At 46.1% G+C, this 21,014-nt stretch overlaps 1 protein-coding gene across 4 annotated transcripts in view; it reads left to right on the top strand.

Moving 5' to 3' along the window:
* The first annotated feature begins 3,370 nt into the window (after window positions 1-3,370).
* NOL4 (nucleolar protein 4) overlaps window positions 3,371-21,014 on the top strand; it is a 190,917-nt gene continuing 173,273 nt past the window's right edge. For all 4 annotated transcript variants that reach the window (XM_061995227.1, XM_061995226.1, XM_061995225.1 and 1 more), the window contains exon 1: window positions 3,371-3,637. In XM_061995227.1, the coding sequence (XP_061851211.1) occupies window positions 3,371-3,637 (267 nt within the window). The remainder of the gene's footprint in view (window positions 3,638-21,014) is intronic.

Genomic DNA, 21,014 nt, shown 5'->3' with positions numbered 1-21,014 from the left:
CGCATTAAAGTAATGTTACATCTCGTAAAGCCTGCTGGGTGAGGGTTCAGCGAGGTTTCTCTCGTTTCCCTTCTGCACAGCACTTCCTTTGTTACTGCCTCTCCTCCAAATCCTGTGATGGACAGGAGTCCTGTGCTCCTCCAACACTAAAACGGGACTGCCAAGATAATTTACAGGCCCCGTGGCCAACAAGAAGTCTCAGGCCTCTTTGGGTTATCTCTAAGTCCTGCTTTTCTCCGCCCATTGTACCAGCTTGTCCCCTCAGATTTTACAGATGTCAGGAAAGACTTTGGCAACACAAACATCCTCCAGCGTGCTGCTTTTAAACAACAGTCTTCTCCCAGCTTTGCCTGTGTCTATGCTGGTGCTTCTAGTCAGGAAGCAGAAAATCTGAGTTTTAAACACGGGAACAGGAGGAGAAAAAGAGGAGAGGGGCAGGAGATGGAGGCTGAGCGTAGGTGCCTACCCATACAGCCAGCCCGGTCTGCCTCTCTTCACGCCTTCTGTTTTTGTGCTGGAAATCCAGGCTTGGTGTAAACAGCTTCGCTGGCACCGCAGCCCCTGCCTGCCGGGGTGCAAGGTGGGGAAAGCAGAGAGTGCTTGTCACCGCCAAAGCCTGGGCAGGAAAAATCCACAGCGGCCTTTGCACCGGGTCCCAACAGGCTCAGAGTGGCTGGAAACCCCGGCACAGGCGGACACTGAGCTAAAGCTCGGAAACACTGCGCGCAGCTGCAGAGAAAAGGGCAGGTGCCGGGATTTCGCGTGCTCTCGGCATCCCTTTCCACCCAGCAGCCGCTCCGCCCGCGCCGAGCCGGGAGGCAACCGCTCGGGAAGCTACCCAGGGCGCCCGGCACGCTGCCCCGCGGCCGCTCCGGCCGGCCGAGTCCCCGCCCGGCCCAACCCCCGGGGCCCGGCCCAACCCCCGGGGCCCGGCCCGCGGAACCGGCTTGCGCAGAGGCTCTGGGAAGCGATGGAAGATGCGGGGAGCGCTGGAGGCGGTGCCCGGGGCCGTGCGGTCCCTGCCCTGTGCTGCGCCGCGTTCCGCCGGGCGGGGGCCGGGCCGCGGGAGAGGCGGTCGCCGCGGAGGCGCTGCGCTTCGCTTCGCTCTGCGCTCGGAAGCTCGGCCCGGCGCCGGCCACGTGTCCCCGCGGGCAGCCCCACCGCGGCCGCGCCGCACGGAGCGGCGTAAAGTGCGCGGAGCCGCCGCTCCTCCCACGCTCCGCCGGCGGCTGCCCGCAAGCGGGCCGGGGCGGGGCGGGGGGGGCTGGTGATGTGCGTCCGCCGGGGTCGCGGAGGCCGGGAACCCCCCGCCGCGGCCCTGCGCGCGTTTCTTGCTCCAATAAGCAATAATTAGGTCCTAAGCTAATGATGTGTCAGCTGATCCGTTCGCTCCGTCTGCGCGCGGGGAAGGGGGGGGGGCACGGGTGCTGCTCCCGGAGACATCGCCATGGAAACGCTGCCCTCGCCTCCCTCTCCCCCGCCCGGCGGCCCACGGCCGGGCCCACGCGGGTCCCCGCGCCCCGCCGCGCCCGCCGCGGCGCCGCGCGCGCCATCCCGACATGGGACAGCGCCGCCCGTCACCGCGCCGCGCCGCCGTCGCCACAGAAACTTTTGTCCCGGCGGCCAATCAGGGCGCGGGGGGGGCGCGGAGCGGCGCTGGGCCCGGCCCGGTGCGCCGCCGCCGGCAGCCCGCCGCGGAGCGCAGCGCGGCGCGGGGAGAAGCGCCCCGGAGCACAGCGGCGCGGCGCTGCGCGCACCCCGGCGCGCACCCTGAGGCCAGGCCCGTGTGGGACGCGTGCCCCAGTCGCGGAGGTGCTGGCTGCGGGCGCGGAGCCGGGCGCTGGATGGCGGACGCGCGGGCGGGCGCGGCGGCGGAGAAGCGACGAGAGGAAGCGCGGCCGCGGAACCTTCCCTTTGCGGAGGGGTTGTCCTGCTTGGCGCGGCGGGGGAGACCGGGCAGAGCGCGGAAATCTCCGGCGTGAGCTGAAACTGTGGCAAAGGGTGGGGAAAAAAATCAAGACTGCTTTTTTTCTCCATTTTCCTTATAAAAAAGGGGATTTTGCTCAGCATCCGCACGCAAACTTACTTGAATGCCTTGTAGCCAGTTTAGCCCACAGACCAAAGGATACCCCGCACCCGAGGAGTCCTACATGTGTGAACACCATCATTACACTGGCAGAGCAACCGAGAGCCGCCTCCTTTCCTTTACCAACATCCTCCTGGGACTGATTTCTCTCTCCTCTGGTCCAATATCCGAGCGTATATCCTATATATCTGGTTCAGTGGTGGTTTGTTGGGTTTTTTTTTTCTCCTTTTTTACCTCTCCATCTCCAGGGATTGCTAAGTAAATAAATAGAGGAAAAAAATCCAAAAAGGGCATCTGAAAATTCAGTGGGACTGAATAAGAGGAACGGAAATCCTCACAAACCTTTTTTTTCCCCTTTTTTTTTGTAATTAAAAATGTGTGCTTAAAACGTGGATCGGATGTATTAGGCTTAGAAAATAGCAGGTAAGAACGAACTTTCTTTCCAGTACCTTCATGCCCGGAACGGGGATATATAAAGCAAAGCCGCCCAGCCGTGGAATAAAGGGGGAGCAAAGAGATCAGTTTGCCCTTCAGTGCTTCCTGCATCCTGCGCGGCGAGGCAGCTTTCGGGAGAGGCACAGCCCGCCAGGACAGCCAGCCAGCCTTCCGAGGAGGCAGCGCGGGGCTGCCGGGCTGCAGGAAGGGGGGAGCTCTTTTTTTTCGCCTCTTTTTTATTTTTCCCCCTTTCACCTGCACTATCCAGGGTGAATCCTGGTGCAGCCGATGTATTGAAAAGAAGAAGGATCCGAGTCAATATTTTCGCTAACCCGAGGGATAGGATTTTAATTATTTATCCACCCGAACCCTCTCCGGGTAAGACGCTGCTGGAGCCGGTGGGATAGTCCTGCCTTGCACAATTATTAAAGAGACTGATCACGTACATTGGAAGGATAAGAGGAGCCTCCACCAGACCCGTTTTGCCTCCTGTGAAAAAAAAGAATAATGGAGAACATTGCCACACTATTTAATTGATTGCTGCCCCCCTTCACCCATCCCCCTCCCGGCCCCCTCACCCCCCCTCACCACCACCACAACAACAACAACAAAAAATCGGCTGGGATCTGCCCGCAGCGGGACCTCCTTCGCTCCAGCTCGGAGGTGGATGCATTTTTCATGAGCTCTGGGTGAACAGGTGCAAAGTGCGGCGGGGCGGCCCGGCCCCGCACCCCGGCCCGCTGCGGGGCGGCGTGTGCGTGGCTCTGTGTGTGCGTGTGCCTGTGCGTGTGTGTGTGTGTGTGTCTGCGCCCCGGCGTGTGCATGTGTGCGTGTGGGTACTAGGAGATTATGGAGAGCAGCGACCGGGACATGTACCGCCAGTTTCAGGACTGGTGTCTCAGGACTTACGGGGACTCAGGAAAAACCAAGACGGTGACCCGTAAAAAATACGACCGGATCGTCCAGCTCCTGAACGGCTCCGAGTCGAGCTCTACGGATAATGCCAAATTCAAATTCTGGGTCAAATCTAAAGGCTTCCAGCTCGGCAACTCGGACGAGGTCAGTGGTGGTGCTGGAGGAGGGAAGCAAGTGCTGTACGTGCCAGTCAAAACCACGGTTAGTAGAGAATTGTCTTCCTTGTTCTATGTCGGCCGCTGCAGCCCGCTCCGGGAGCGAGAGGCACAGGGGGAGCCGCAGCCACAGTTGGCTCCTTCCTCCCTCTTCCCCCAAGTCATCATCACCATGTTGCGTTTGCCTGTCACATTATACACTGCCGAGGTCTTTGTGGGTCCTTTTCTTTAAAGCGATCGTGCGCACAACACACCCTGCCGGGTCGGTGTCGTTCTCTTCCTCGTCCTCTCCGTCCTCCCGTCCTCCCCCTTCCCCGGGCCGCCGCGGCGGGTTTGGGGTGGGCTATTGTCCCGTCGCCGTCGCTCCGGCCATTGTGGCGGGCCCCGGGCAGCGGCCCCCCGCCACCGGCGGGGCTGATCGATAGCGCAGGGGGGTAGCCCGCCTGGCACAAAGCCAAGCGTGGCGCCGGGCGGGGGTTTGGGGGGGGGGGGTTTCCCCGGGATAGCGGTTCGGGTTTTTTGATTTTTCTTTTTTTTTCCTGGTGTCTTTTTTTTTTTTTCCTGTGGGTTTTTGGTTGTTTTTTTTTTTTTTGTGGGGTTTTTTTTTGTTTTTTTTTAATAGTAACCCGCAGCCCTTGAGCCGCCGAGCGGCACGAATGTGCCGGGCTGGCTGGGAAGCGCCGGCTGCGATAGTAACGGCGGCGGCGGCGGGGAGCGAGAAACAGAGAGGATGCTCAACAAAGGGCGAGAGGGTTCCGCCTGCCCGAAGGAAGGGTGCTTGTCGTTCCTCTTTCTGGGGTTGCACGAGTCTCGCAGCCGTAAGGCTTCAAACCGAATCGGATGCGCAAGGGTAGTGTGGCATCCCCCGGCTGCCGCCGGAGCCGCAGAGCTCGGCGCGGGTCTGACAGCGGGAGAGCTGGTATGCTTGGTGGTGGCAGGAGCGACAGATTTGACTATTTAAGAAGATGGGGACTGTTGGCTGCAAGTAGGTTTTGTATATTGAACTCTCTTCATGTCTCATGATTCTTACTTCTTGTGCTCTGGGTCACGCAAGCTAAGGTTCTTTTGTCTGTGCGTGGGGCGAGTGGGGAGGGGGAGCTGGGAAAGGAAACCCAGCAATTAAAAATATTTCTGCCTGGGCATTTGGCTTGGATGAGCAATAATCCCTCTCCTTTTTTTTTTTTTTTTTTTGTTGAGTGGCAGGTTTATTCTGACCTAACGGGAAGGTTGCTGGGTGGCGCAGCAAAGGGGGCTTCTTGGAAAGTATTCTGGGTTGGGTTGTGACGTAGGCTGCTGGGGAAATCTGCCTTTCTCTGCCTCACCGAAGTCATATAAACCCAGGCATTCCCAGGGGCTGGCCTGTATTTGCCCCCTTGTCATCAGCACCGTCATGGATGCGAGGAGGCAGAGATGGGAAATTAAGGAGTTTACAAATAGGAAGACTGAAAGTGAAAGAGAAGCTCTGGATGGAGTCTCTTCCCTCTCTATGGTTTTTATTGCCCAAAGTGTTCTAGGTTTGCCTAGAGATTCCGGTTATTTGGCAGATTTCTGTTCCACCATTAGATGGCTGATTGCTAATCTCTGACCCCAGAGGGTACTGTAGGTACAATTTATAACGAAAAAGTTGTTTAAAGGCAAAATCTCCAGTTAAACTGGGTTTTTTTGAGATCTCTTCTCCTTACTGAAATAAAAATTTTGGAGAGCCAGTAGGCAGGATGTTTTATTTGTAAGACAATCCTCTTCATGGCAAGTTCAAGACTGTAAGCTAATTTGGTATTTTTTAAAATGACATTGACTATGCTACTAAATAAAAAGTCTAACCTTAATTCCACATGATGGAATTTAAAATTAAAATGCCGTTCTGGGTCTCTGAAACACAAGACTTTGATGATCAGTTTGTCTGACTTTGGCTTGTCTGTGGAAGCCTGGAGTCCCACCTTGCATCTCTTCTTCTATTTTAATTTCAGGCCAAATAATGAAAATTTTTCTCCTTTTTTTTCTTTTTTTTTTCCCCCTTCAGAGATTTCAGTTAGAGGTCGAGTGGTTTGCAGGTCTTACCTTTGTTCATTTGGGAGAATCATACCCTCAGAGTCTGAGAATGTCTCTTTATGTCCCTATATATGTATTTATGTTCATATAAAAGGAACAATCTTTAGATAGCTTAAGCAACCAAGTAGGGATCAGTAAGGATGCCTGCTAATAAAATCAAGAAAGGAAAGTTAGCATGGCCTAGCTGTATGCAGTTCCTGAGTACCTGAACATTGCTTGAACATTGACATACAAACCCTCATAGAAAAGGTCTTCCATGTAGGTAAAATTTCCTCCTGCTGGCCAACATAAATCTGTTGTCTGACACAGATGAGAAAAGAGGATACTTAGCACTCTCATCCAACATCCAGCTCTGAGAAACAAATGCCTCTCCCCAACTCATGAATCTGGTGTCACTATCCCATTACAAAAGATACTTCAGTGGAGTGGCAGTGGTTTGTGTGAGATATTTACCAGGGCAGGGCCTGCCAGATGCTGAAGGCTCAGAAACGGCCCGTTTGACAACACAGGGATGTGAGCCCTGGCCTGGAGAAAGTCAGTGGCAAAGCTCCTATTGACTTCAAGAGGCCTAGGATTTCACACAGCTAGCAATCCTAAATTACAGGGGGAAAGATTGGATTTTCATCAGATAGTAATTGTTGGTAAGCCTTAAAAGCCCATTCTCTCCTTTCTTTAACTCTTACTAATTACTTAAGAATTTATTAATTTCTGGCCATTTCAGAACATCCTCACTGTTCTGTTTTGTTGTGAAGGGTTTTTTTCCTCCTTGTTATCCCATACGTTTGAGTACACAGAGAGGGCCATTCAGTCCACAGAGAGGGCCACTAACAGTAACATCCTCAAAATGCAAATCTCTGCCTCATCCTCTCTGTCTTCCTGGCCATCACTTGATCTCACCATGGCTAAAAGTAATTTTGTTTTAAAATTGATCATGCCTGGCAGCATGAGCACACCCTCTGCAGTAACAGGATGGATGCAATGACAAGTTTGACTCTACAGTCACAAGCTGGTCAAAAATAAGCAAATATTCAAATACTTTGCTAGGAATTATTTTCTCCTTGAAGCTTTGCTGCTTAGCTTTGCTGTCAGCCAGAGAGATTTGCTCCTGATGGTGCTGTAATCCACTGCTGCTGGTAATTAGACATCATTACTGCTGCGTTAAAGGGAAAGAGAGAAGGAGAGAGGACAGGCTGGGGCTAATTAACTACTTGATTCTAATGAAAGAAAGAGAGCCTGATAGCAACTGGGAGGTTGCACCGGAACAGGCTAGATGTACAACACAGACTTAATTGAAGCAGGGGTGTCTTGCAGTCTCACAGTAGCTGAGCCTTGGTCTACTTTCATTTTCTGTGGGCAGTAGCGCACAAGGTATTATTCTGTTTTTCCCTTGCTTGGTTGGCAAATAGCTCAAAATCACAGGCCTGTCTACAATATCAAGTTTAAGCTTGCCAGCAAGGAGAATGCACAGATGATTATATGCTGGCCTAATCTATTTTGTGGGCATGGTCTCCTCAAGAGCAACAGGAAAAAATCAATTTCTGAATGTTCGCATCCCTCTGTGGCCTAGGAGATGCACTTTTGGTCACCAGGCAACAACATCTCCTGCAAAACAGCCATTTTAGGTCCAGAGTGGGACAACACACAGTAAGGTATTCCTATATGCAACCCAGCGAGTATCTCAGTATATTAAACTTTTCAGGTTGCTACTGTTATTAATGTTGGTCTTCTGTCATTTAGCCCAAGCTGCACTTTGTGAAAGTGGTGAAATTATACCTAGCCTTGACACACCGCATGAACACATTAGGCCAACCAATATGCCAGATGGCTGACAGCATTGCCTTTTAATGGTTGGTACTCTCCATCTGCAGGGAGATGTGGAACTATACATTTCTAATACAATATTTTTTCTAACCATGTGTGTGACTTTTATGATGGATTTTTTGTTCTGTGCATTTTCCACATAGTTGTTTAACTGGAACTTTTTATTGACTGGCAACTTGAATACAAATTTCATCTCTTCCATTTCTCTTGCTTGATGTTGTCCATAGACACAAATACATCTCCTCAAATCAGTCTTGATTTAATAATAAATAATAAAATAATGGCCCAAGCTGTACCAGCAGATTTGCTTAGAACTTTCTTTTAAAAAAGAAGGGCCAAGATGACTGCAGGATGCCTCCCAAATTTAGAATTTACATGGCATTAGGAAACTAATAGAATATAACCTCAAAGTTCAGATTGCTTTTTCATTATTAATTTGGAACAACTCCACTGACTTTAATGAAGTCCCCAGCTAGTTGTATGAATTTTCTTGTGTCTTCTTTTCTATTTTCCAACTGTAAGCATAGAATAAACTTTAATTTGGAAACCAGATTTTGTTCAGTTTAGTTAAGTCTTTAGGTCCTCCAGTGGGATGTGGTACCTCTTGGACTGCTGCTTAGCAGACCAGTGAGCCCTGAGCATAGGGCTGTACTACTGAACCCAGTTACAGGATTTAGGGCTTAAAATGACAGGCCAGTCAGTTCCGTGGAATAGGCTGTATTCCAGCCCACTTCTTTTTCTTTTGGTGATGAATGGTAGATGGACATACGAGTTTATGGTTTGTTTGATACTGTATAAATGACATTGTTTATGAACAACAGAAGAAACACATCACAGTACCAACAGCTTATATGCCAAAATATGGTGGTTTAAATTATCTTATGTTTTAAATTGTTCATTATTTGAGCACATTTTATAGCAATATGAAAATACGCAGCTTTGCTTCATTGCCTTTCTCCCCATTTTTGTAGCCATCAATATAAAAAATGAACAGAAGTGTTTTGTCATAGATGTATATCGGTAGCTCTGTAGTCTACTGAACTGCCAAGTCATAATGTCAGTGAGTACCACAGAAAGGTGATACTGAAGGTGAGCTCTAATTTATCCCAAGGTACAATTCTGCGGTAGTTTACAGTCCTGTTAAATGCACCTTCCAGGCCCAGAAGTGGTACTCAAGCCCTACCATATCCATTTTGTTTTAACCGCCCACTGCATTTTCCTTAATCCCTGTTCAGGTCTGCAGAGCTTCATCTTCTCCTGTTACCTGCAGCCTCTGCTCGGCTGTTTGCAGACCTCCCGATGGACTCAGTGAGGAGGGATGCTGGTGAATCAGACAGGCAGAGCTGGAAAATGGTCATAGCAGATGGAACAAACTCGGTTTAGTTGGCATCTCTTAATGTGGGCATTCAGTGAAGTGTTCATGAATAAAGAGAATAACTCTGTTGTGAAATTTAAAAATGTTAAAGCAGACATATGTAAGATGCCATCCTCACATGCGTGTGTGAGAGAGAGGCAAAGGGAGAGGAGGACCTGAGATTTGCTGGTAACAACGTGGAGCTATAATTTTCCAAAGAAACATGAGCCAAAGAGACCAAAGTTTTTTAAATCCATCATTTTAAAGTGATCCTTCTGTAAACTAGAAACCATTAATGTTACTTTAGAAACATTAAGTAGGGTGTAGCAGTATCCTAACAAAATACTACTGATGTATCCATCCCATGTATACACCTGTGTAGTGAGAGATGGGATGACAGATTGAGTGCTATCCTCTGGTAAAGGCCAGGCTTGTGGCTCAAAAGCCCAAATCTTTCAAAGGTCCAAACTGAAAACTCTCACTCTAATTTGCAATCTTCCTTTGTCAAGAAGACTGAGGCTGTAGCAAACCTGGTTGTTCTCTGTCTTACTCTCAGCCTCTTGTCAGTGAAGCTGCACTGGATTTAGTCACGGTGCATCATGGTAGGGACTCCCAGCTCAGACACTTCAGCACCTATTTTCTTCAGACATACCAAGTATTGTTTCTGCAGCTATACAGCTGTGTGGTCAGTAGGAAATAAGCAGGCATTTGCTAGCAGGCTACTGCTAAAATGGACTGATTGGAATCAGTACAGCATAATGGGACTTCTTCTGATCTTTTTACAGAGGATGTTTCCCTCATTTTTGGGGTGATCACTACTGCTCTTGTTCAATGCTCTAGACAGAAAGAATGACACATATAGACAAAGAAGATCTCCATGGAGAGAGGGCTTATCTTGAACAGAGGCCTCTGGGTGAAGAGGGTTAGTGCTTGTGCTGGACAAATGTGGGAAATAATGATTCAAATTTCATTTTATGCTGAAGAAATAAATTAAAATTGGCTGACTTTGAGCCATGAATTTTGGTCTCCTGTTGAATGGAAGCAACCAGCACCTGTTGGGTTTTGTCTGAAGGAAGGTATTTGGGTCCTGATCTTTCCTTGTATGCAAGATACACCTGTTGAGAGTTTGTTGGTAAAAGAGGAACAAAACAAGCAGGGAAACGGTTCAAGAGATATATAAATGAGATATAGATGTGGAGAAAAGATCATGAGACAGTGGAAACACTCTCTGGGAGGATCATAGTAGATTCAGCAACCTCCCATGCACCACAAAGCATCATAGCAATCTTTTGTTCCACATTGAGTAGGTTGACCCTGGTCAACACAGCCTTCAAAATGAGTAGAGCTTTCCAGGATGTGGAAGACATTTTTATCATTTATATGTCATTTTAAACCTGCCAGAAGCCTCTCTGACTTTAGAAAACTCAGGAGATATTAGCTGGTGCATGACAGTTGTTTGCATTGTCCTGCAGCAGCACTGAAAATGATTCTGCAGGTTTCTTAAGTTACCTTTTTGTTTGATTTGAATAGATGAGCCTCAAAACCTTACATTTCCACTAGCAAGGTATTTTTTAATGGTTTATAAACATAAAGTATCCAGGTAGGCATTGCCAATATCCAGAAAAGACTTGCTACAAGTCAAGGCACTGAACATTCTTCTGAATGCAAAGAGATTTTTTTTTAGCAATGATCAGCTTTATCACAGACAGTAGTTGTACACACTTCTAACTGCTTATTCAATAACTCTGCAAGCTGCAAAACCTGACAGTTACTATGTGCATCTGCAGGGTTTACAGCTAGATGTTGAAATTGAATTGTAGGATTTGAACCATTTAGTTGTATATATGGATACTCTTCAACTTAAGGGGCTGTCTGTAGTGAACATTTTACTTCATAAATATGATCTATGTTAGAGTTAATTTCAAATAAAGACTTTTTTTTTCTCAGAAATAAATATTCTGTATAGACTTGGAAGGTCAATTTTTATTAAATGACCCACTTGAGCCTAGGATGAAACTCATTCAAGCTTTTTCACTTGGGAGCCCGTAATTGAGCTCTGTTGGGAAACGAGAAGTTTTATATATTATATTGCCAGTGAGGTCTGTATGTGTGTAAGTTGTGAAGATTTTGTTACCCCAAAGTTTTTCATACAGCAAGAGATGGTTGCTGTAATGTTTTGAATATACTTAATGTCCTAAATTTTTTTAGGAGGTGAGATCACTTGCACTTTGAATGAGTTACAACTTTTAACTCACTGTGCCATCAATAAATGTGTCTTCTTATTGCTTTATTTGTTATCTCTGGGCTTGTATATACCAGTATCAATACTACCAAGTGGATTTAGTAGAAAACTTTTGTTTGAGGCAGAACCAGAGCTGAAGCAGCTGCTACAAAATCGTGACCTATCTGTAGGGTAAAGCAGCACTGTGTTGGCATATGGGAAGTAAAAACTGTGAATGGACTAATGCTGGCTACCCTGGGCTAATAGAAGATGAGAAACAAGCAAGTAATTATATGAGTATTTAGATAAAGAGAAGAGCTATGGTATGGCCAGAAGTTTCATCAGACAGGAAAGACAAGGAGTATAAAAAAGTTTCACAGAATTTTATTTTTCAGTGTATCTCTTCTCTCTTGTGCATGATGAGGAAATAGCTAGCCTGGATTTACATTTATAAGGTGCTGAAACTGAAGAATGCCCAGAAATAGAGAAATAAGAAAGGAGGTTGTTGTGATTCAGCCCCAGCCAGCAACTTAGCCCAGACAGCCGCTCGCTTACTCCCTTCCAGTGGGATCAGAAAGAGAATCAGAAGGGTAAGAAGGAAAAAACTTGTGGCTTGAGATAAAGACAGTTTAATAGGTAAAGCAAAAAACGCACATGACGTTAAAGCTAGTGAAGAGTTGTGAAACCATAGAAAGTGTTGGAGAGCAATACAAACGGAAGTCCAATGTGTGTGTATACACACATGTGAGTATATAGTATATATGTATACTTATATACACGTAAAACTCAGACAAATGAAGGAGTTTCAGCACTGAATGGAAATGGAAATTAATTAGGTTAAGCAAGTCAAAGAAGGATTGGGAGACACTAGAAATATATCATAACAAAGGGAAAAAAAAGGAGAAATAATGGCAAGCGGAATTCCCTACAGACCACTGCCAGATAATTTACATTCTATGTTACTGTGACATTAGGTTTTTTTGAAAGGAAAGGAAGAATTCAAGCTTTTTGATCACATTTAAAAAGCACAGAATTAATATAGCATCTCAAAGTAAATATTTAGGAATATTTTCAAACAAATCAAAAAGCATATCTTCAATAAGTATAGCAGGTATAAGAAAAATGTGCGTTAGGAAAAGTATAGAGAATAATATTGAAAATGTAGTCTTCTCATTAATTAAATGGTATGTCCTTGCCTTAAATAACATGCTTAGTGTATTTATCTCATCTCTAAAAGGTCATGACAGATGAAAGGTCCAGGGAAGGTAACTAAGCTAATTAAAGAAAAGGGGTACTTGTAAGAGAAATTGATTTTAATCTTTATATCACCTAGAAAGATGAATATTAAGAGAAAATGCACAGTAGAAAACATCCATGTAAAGAAGTAGAAGGAAGCTGAGAGAAATGGTGTGGTATAAATACTGATGAATAGCAGAGGGTGAAAATTCAGCAGCCATCCCTTTTAATCCTATTCCATCTTTTAAGGCTCTTTTGACAACCATCTCAAAAGATAAATTCAAAGCTAGGCCACTGTTTCATAACCTGTAGTGCTGGGAGTGGAAAGTCTGCAATGCAGCCTCTAGAGAAACTCTGATCCAGACAAAATTTCTTCCAAGTATTTTACACGAGAGTCATAGCTCGGTGGCTCTCCCAAGGATGTAGTATGCTCTTTATATCGCTCTGCTGGCTGGAGCAGAAGGGAGGACAAAGTCACGTTCCTGCTTTTCCTGCTCTGTGCCCTGGGAGCAAGGTGATGGCACTTCCCTGCTGCCTTGCTGTTACCTGGTACCTTGCAGCATCTCCCTAGGTGTCTTCCCACAGAGCATCTATCAGGGTTAGTCACATTCCAGCCCACACAGTCAAACACAAGAGAAGACTTGTGGAGAGTAGTGAAATTGCAACATCTTCCCATCCCCTTCCCCTTTGTACCAAATTTTAATATTGCTGGTGGTCTCAGCCTTCATGCTCTTGTTTCATGAACAGATTATTAAGTTTTAGATATGTGTTCTTCGGTTGGCTGAAGCTAGCAGAGGAAAATAATTTGGTCATTCTGGCACAAGGCAACTTCTATGCACTGTATTTTGTTTAGGGATTAATTTATTTACTAATTACTGAGCTCTGAAAAACCTTTTGCAGATTTCATTGCAGACTGGGACGAGTTGATTTGTTGGTTGGTTTGACTCTAGCAGTTTTTATGGTTCGTTGCTGTAGCAATATCACTAGCCTGGAGGAAGGAGGAAGACCAAGTTTCTGAGCTCCAGCACTATCCTATGTGAACAATGCATGAGATTATTGTGATTTACACAGAATATTTGTGATGAACCATTTTGCAGTTTACTCGTGATGAAAAGTTATGTGATTGTTCCCACCTCTGCATTTTTGTCTCCTTGCTCTGGCTTCTTTCTGTGAGTATTTGTTCCAACTATTACCAAACTCTTAGTAAGGTTAGAAGAAAAGAAAAGAGTGGAATTATCAGAGAATTGTGAATATGAGAGGAAATTAGGTCATTCAGATGATGACAATTTCTGTAAGAATTTGCTTTTGACCAGTCTGACCAGCAAGTGTGGCATGTATGTAATTAGATGACTTGTCCCATTGCATTTCTCAAGAAACTGCAGTGGTAAAGAAACACAGACTCTAACTCGCTCATTTCTTCCTTAATCTAGGCATAGTCTGGTTTGGTTTTTTTTCACGACATCTTTTGATATCCTTTATTATTTCATATTCTTCAGCCAAGCCCCACGGCCACAGTTGCCGTAATACTACAGTATTTCATTTGCAGCAAGCAAACAGCTTAGCCTTCTTTTAATGAGTGCTATATTCCTATTCCAGGCATCTGTCTAATGCAGTTCAGACAGACCACATCCATTTACCCCTTTTTGTCTCAATTTGGGCTTATCCATCAAGAAGATGGGATAGTAAGTTCTGTATGGATGCAGCAGCTAACCTCAGATCCTCTCAAAAAGACATATATTGTAAACTCATTGCACTTTGACACTGCTTTTTTTTTTAGAAAACCTACACAAATACCCTGCTGTGGTTTACCAGTGCACAAGGCCCGGTGAGTGTTGTTTTGGTGTAACTGAGAGATGAACTGGGCATATGGTGAGCTTTCAAGGAGCTAAATTTGCACTGAAGCAAATAATAAGGCAATATAAACAAAGCTAGGTCTACAGCTGAATAAAGCTGGTTAAAATGAGACTACTTTCTTCCTTTTTAATTGCCCTTCTGTTTAGAAAATGCTAGTGGTATTCTCCTCAAATCAGCCTGATTTTGGCAAGGTACATCAGACACTTAGGAAACAGTGGAACTGAAAAATGGTTTTACCTGTATTCCTAACTGAATCTTACATTTTCAACTAAAACTAAAAGTACTGCTTGCAAAAACTGAGTAGGAAAAAGTACTCCTAAATAGGAGAAAGCAGGTCAGATTTTATTAATAATAATGAAAACATTTTAATTAACATAGTTCCAATGAATGATTTTTTTTTTTGCTACTAATCGTTGAACGTCAATGAATTTATAGGCAATTACCAGATTTCTTTTTTTAGAAATTTAAGTTGTAGTAACTGTAAAGTCAGGAAAATTTTCACATATACAGAATTGAATCATTTTAACAAATTGGCATTGTTGTTCTTGCTATAATTTCAAACCAGTCAAATATGGCAAATATTACATAGATGGTTATGTGAAATATTTTAAGGTGAATTAGTACTTTGCCTAAGAGATCCAAAGAGTCAACTAACAGACCTACAGAACAGCTGAAAAACTGTAACTATAGGAAGTTGGAAGGAGTCAAGACAGTGAAAGCCGTGAGGCTTTCAAGCACCAGTCCTGTCATCCTAAATTGTGCTGGCTGAAATCCCCTCCTGGGATAAGACCAGCAGAAAGTCTGTGAATTGTTTCTTTGGCATGAAATGATGCCCCTGTTTTGAAGACACAACACAGTCCTTGGGTGATGCTTAGGCTTTGTAATGGCTGATGCAGTGCTCAAGCGAAGAGTCCACCCACAAAGCATCCGCCACCTGCAAGCAACACTCCCACTGGTTGGGATCAACCGCGTGACAATGCAGGATACGTTCAGACATAGTTTTTTTTCTGTTTGCAGAGAACAATTTACTTGTAACTGATATCAGGTTTTGTCCTGGTATATTCCAACATGCTAGACCACTGTTCCGTAAGGCCTTTATAAAATATATAAAATATCTGGAAAGGTTTAATTACAGCAAAGCCAAAGTCAGATGGAAATGAATACTGGGAGCACCCTGCTGCCACCTCATTGGTTAAAATCTTGTGCAATGCCAGAGTTGCACTCATTGCCATGCACTGTACAGATAGCTCCCTCTTGTAGAAATCCCCATATTAAGATTGTTTAGGGAGAATATAACCAAACTGGAGAATGAACTTGATCTTAGTCCTTTAAACTCTCCGTATACTTAAGTCCATTAAAAGTGCATATCTCATTCCCTTCCCAACTGAATATGCACAACACGTAGACGCACCTTTAATTATTCTGATGAGGTTGGTGGTTTGCTTGTTTTAAAAGTATTCTCCTTTTTTCTATGGATCTTGCATTAGGACACCTGCTATGAGAAGGATTCAGATATCTTTCTCTTTTCCTCGTTTCTTTGAACCATATTTGCATTATAGCAATCCTTCTTCTAATAAGAGTAGAACAAAAGTAAGATGAGAGAACAAATGAAGTAAAGTGTTAAAGACAATCAAGTATAAACAAATTTTGGCTTAACAGCTCCCTGTGAGCTCATCTTAAAGCTAGAAAGTCAGCTTCAAGCTAGAAGAGGTGGAGACTGGGGAAAGTCAAGTAAGCCCAGAAAACACTTATCACACATTTAGTAATACTACTAATAATAACAATAACAAAAGTCATGATGATGAAGAAGAAGAAGTAAAATAGGTAAAAGAAGGCTGATGCTTCCTGGTAATTTCATAATAAAACTACTATTGATCTTCCAAAACAATATTTAAGCAGGTAAGCGTACCTGCTGGCCACCTCTATGCACAGAACAACCTTAAGATATTGACTACCTAACAATTAAAATGCCTGGAGAATGTGAGGAAGACAAAACGTGGTTTCTTGGGGGGCATTTTTTGGTGGAAATTTGATTTCAGCACATAATTCTATGTCTATTCCCCAGCGTTTATTTAAAATTGGAGTTTATTAGTCAACATTTAGTTTAATGAGTATCACAGCATGATATAGCAGAAACTAGCTAAGCAGAATGTTGCTAGATACTAAAAAGCTTGTCATTATACAGATATGCAAATAATGAATATAGATGGCAGATACACCTTGCAATTTGAATTTGAAAGTGTTCGACATTGTGTCATAGTCCCAATGTCTGTTTGGTATGTGTAGCACTACGTGTTTTCCTCAATCCTTGTCATTTGTCTTTGCTGCTGCGGATAATTATTTACTAATCGGCAGAGAACAGTTTTTTGCCTCGTGTTGCCTTTATTTCCAGACCTCTAGGCCTGCTGTTTCTCATTTTGAATTCCAATCCAACGGCAGGTGCCAAGATTCAAATGTACATTATCTATGGGCTGTAGGATCAGCCCGTTTGCGTAACATCAGTTGAACTGAACCACTCACTGTGCTGGCTGCATTTTAATATTTTTAGTCTTTCTTTGGAAGGCACTCTATTTTGGTGAGCAACCAAATGGAGTCTAAGCTGCACACTACAGGAGAGACACAAATGGGTTTCTAAATCTAGGCTTCTGCAGAATTAAGATACCAAACCAACCAACCAAAAAAAAAAAAATTAAAAACATTGAAATGGAGAATCTATTAGGTCCAATCCACCCACAGCCATCTGGAGCAGTAAGTTAGCTAGCTCTCCTACTTATCTAAACAAAACTTTGGACACAACATGAGCAGAAATGAGGTGAATAAGTTGAGCTGAAATAATTTGTGCGTTAATCTTTTAAAACGTCCGAGGCCAAGAAGATTTTAAGAATCGCTGAATGACATTACCATACTAATGGGAAATAGACCATTTTAAATGCAAAAAACCGGTTCCCACTAAAGTCGATAGCAAAATCCCACTGACTACAATAGTAGTGGGATTGGTCTAAGTAGCAAAGCATGCTTTAAAAAAATCAATACTCTAATTTTACAAGGTAATATGGATAGCAATGTAGTTGCCTATTATCAGACCCCATCGTCTGTGGATTTTATCTAACAATACTGAGGTTCAGCACCTATCTTATGAATCACTGAGAGGAAAAGACATAAGGCATTTCAAAGCATTTCCCCTGGCCGAGCAAGCTCTCCAGAGGCAGGATGCGCTGCGCCGTGCGTGCCTCCATCAGTGCCGCGCAGCAAGGATTACTCTGAAATGAATGACTGCCTCACTCGAAAAGAAACAGCATTCATCGCTGTGCATCTCTCTCTAGCCTTTGATGCCCAGAACTTAAATTCCAACTGTTAATACGTGTCTACAATAAACAGAAATGGCCCGAAACGGGCAAGCTTTTCATCTCGAACTACATGACAAAAAACGCTGGCGACGTTTTTGTGTTTTACATTTCAAGCACTGCAGCATTGCCATTCAAAATAGAGCTTTCTCCCCTAAGTTCATCTTAACACCAAGGATATACACAGATTTTAAGAGAAATGTAGACATCCTTTGGGGAAAGGGGGATGATTTTTTCCTCAGTGGCAACACCAGGACAGCCAGAACACTGTATTTTTATTCCCTGGAGCTCCGTTGCAATACGGAGGGTATTCCGCGGCCCCCCCCCCCAGCTCCAGGGCACGCTGTACCCCCAGATCTGTGTGTAACGGGAACCTAAGCGATGAGAGGCCGAGGGGTTGTGCGTATGTGTCCCGCCCCTGGGACCGCGGGGCGGCGGCGGGCCGGGCGCTGGCGGGAGGCGCGGTGACCGTGACTCCATCGGACATAATGAGCGCAGCGGTTCGGCAGCCGGCAGACATTTCCTTCACCCCTCCCCCTGCCGCCATATGGTGCCGTAAACAACCACCGCGCTGTGCGGGGTTGGGGTTTTGTTGTTGTTGTTGTTCCCCCCTTCGTTGCCCCCATCACCCTTCTCCCCGCGCAACACAGGCCGCGGGTGCCTCCCTGGGGTGCCGGCCGGTGCACCGGAGCGCCTTTTCCCGGGCGCACCGTGCCGGGGACGGAACGAGGCGGCTGCAGAGGGGCCATCTGCCGGGGCCGCCCCTCGGGGGCCCGCGTCCAGGGGCACCGGGCCGCCCCGCGGGCAGAAGGCCAGCTGGGTGCGGGGGCTGCCCGGAGGGGGCCGGGACGGGGGCCGCGCCGCCGCTCCACCCCCCATCCCGATGCCGGCTGCGCTGCCGCTGCGGCTCGGCTCCATTAATTGATGCAGGGCCTGGGCTGGCATTGAGGGCACGGGGGAGGAGGGAGCGGGGAGAGGGTGCGGCTGTGTTGCCATCGCCTCCCCCCCCCCCCCCCCGCCGTTCCTATGGTAACCGTGAAATACCTCCGGGACACACGCGCACACCCGCACCTCACTCCCACTCGCGGAGCGGGGGGGCCCGGCCGGGCCCGGCTGCTGTGCCCTCGGCACCCCATCCCCCGCCCCCCCGCGATGTGCCGCGCCGTTCCCATGGCGACGGGCTGCGGCAGCACCTGTGCGGCCGCCCGGCCGCCACCCCCCGCTCCCCACCGCCCCTCCCGCTCCCCGCCGCAGCCCGGCCTGGCTCCCGCGGCGAAGCCGTGACAGCCCTCCACAGGAAGGGCTGCGGTCCGTGGCTGCGGAGGGGAAGCCGAGCGGGCCCGCAGGCGCCATCCCGTGGGCAGTCGGGCCTCGACCCGTGCCCCTGCGGTGGGCACTTCGGTCCCGCGCAGCTGCCGCCCACCACCTGCGTGGTTCAGCGTGCGGGCAGATAGTAACGCGTGGTGTATTATTTTCAATGCAGCGAATTCCCTCTGCCTGCCTCGCGTGGTGGTCATTGCTGGCCCTCATGGCACCCAGCATAATGCTGGCGCTGGAGCTGGCCGGGCGGTTCCCTGCTTCCTCTGGCCGCAGGGGCCGTGTGGCCGGCCGTGGGTGGATTTCTGTGGCTAGCCTGCCCGGTTCCCAGCTGAGGATGGGTGCCAATGTGGGGTGTGTATGCAACGGCAGGGCTGGTACCCGTTTCATCGGGCTTTGCACCGTGGCCACATAGCCTGCAGACATCTGGGAACTAGCCGCGTGACTTAGGGAAGCCCTTGTCTTTCGAAATAAGTCTCCAGGTCTCTAAGTAAATTGACTGTACCATGACGTGATGCCACATGAGGCCCTGCTGGCAGATGTAGGGCTGCCCAGTGGCACGGCAGCAACAAATAACTTGCTGTAAGTAGTGACGTGTTGTGGTTGGCATGGGTTGAGGTGCAGGGAATGGAAATAAACCCCTGTCGCTGCTGGTGTTCACCCTCACTTTGTGCTTTTGCCAGAACCCAGTACTTGAGACACCTCCCACCCACCAGCCCTGATGCTCTCTGATCATGTGTTCGAAGCTGCTATCGTAGAAAAGTAGCGTTGCTCAACTTTTGCCACTCGAGGTACCAGCCCGGCTGTTACAAGCAATAGAAATGTTTGCATATACTTATGATATGAAAATGTGCTCTTGGGTCCCTGATGTGCTCATATTAATCTGACGTATTTGAAGCCAGGTCTGTCCCTCCAAAGAAACTTGTGAATCCCTGTCACCATGTAGTTGAATGGGGCTGCCCAGGAACTGGGAATAGAATGTGGATATGTCCTTGGAGGAATGTCCTTAGCCCCAGGTATTAGAAGAGATTTCTCTTTTAGCCATAAGATGAGAAAACTACTTTTTACTAGTTTCACTAAATGCTGGATTGCAAACACAGCTCAAGGACTACCATTGTCTTTGATAGAACATGGCTGAGACCTAAAAAGATAGTAAAATACCTGACCAATGATACCATCACCCATGAAAATAAAAATTTACCTCCTTTCTGAAAAACTAACCACAAAACTGCTTCTGTGTCCTAAAGATGTTTATGTAAAAAAGAAAATAAAGCTTGCTTTATAGATGTTTAAATAGCTTAAAAATGGTGTGTTATCAACTCCATTTCATTGTGAGTCTCATGGTGTTTGTCACTTTTTCTTAAAAAACTCTCATCTCCAGTCAAATGCTTGTGAAAATCCTACTTTCGTGTAAAAAAACCAATCACACAAAATCATTTACTAATCCCCATAGCTGTATTGTCAATCTTAGCAACAACTCCCTGTCAATTCTCAAAATCTCTCAAGGACCGTGACTATTTCATTATCAGCTTTTTGATTGATGAGTGTATAAAATGCTAGTGGTTAGTGTGGTTCTAGAGACAGACACTATTGATTTATAAACCATGAATGATCTTGCAGGCTGCTGTTTGAGGACTTCAGTTTAAACTCTGCAAATTTCCCAAGTGGACCTTGTAGACTTAGAAACCTGCAAACAAAACAGGCGTGTTTTTTTCCTAAATCATATGATTTTTTAGACCAGTTTAATGATTTTTGTATACCCTATTTCATTAATTCAAATATCAGTTAAGTAATTGTTCTTAAAACAGAGGCCATAAATATGAAAGATGAGAAAACAAAAGATATAATTTCAGCAGAATACTTTCAACATAATACCTTGTAAGCTATTTGAAAAAAATTTCAGAAGGTGCTCAAAATTAGAAAACCAGACTAAAATTTAATTACAGAGATAGGAACACTGAATACATCTTAAATTATATAAAGCTCAGCTTCATAATAGGAGAGTCTAGAAGCTTCTGTTTCTGAAGTTTGCAGATCAGATTGAAAAGCTTAATATGAAAAAACTTGCACGAGTATCTTGCACCATAAAGCAAGCTCTGGAGAAGGAGGATGTTCTAATGAATTGCTTGCTTCAGACCCTATTTCTCAGGTGCCTTCTCATCACTACCAGGAGGCATTCCTGCTGCAACACAGGAGCACAGAATACTCAAATGCGAAGTCAACATCA

This window comes from Colius striatus, chromosome 4 (genome assembly GCF_028858725.1).
Source record: "Colius striatus isolate bColStr4 chromosome 4, bColStr4.1.hap1, whole genome shotgun sequence".
Lineage (NCBI taxonomy): Eukaryota > Metazoa > Chordata > Aves > Coliiformes > Coliidae > Colius > Colius striatus.
Note: the sequence above shows the minus strand (reverse complement) of the source record. Positions and strands in the feature narration are given on the sequence as shown.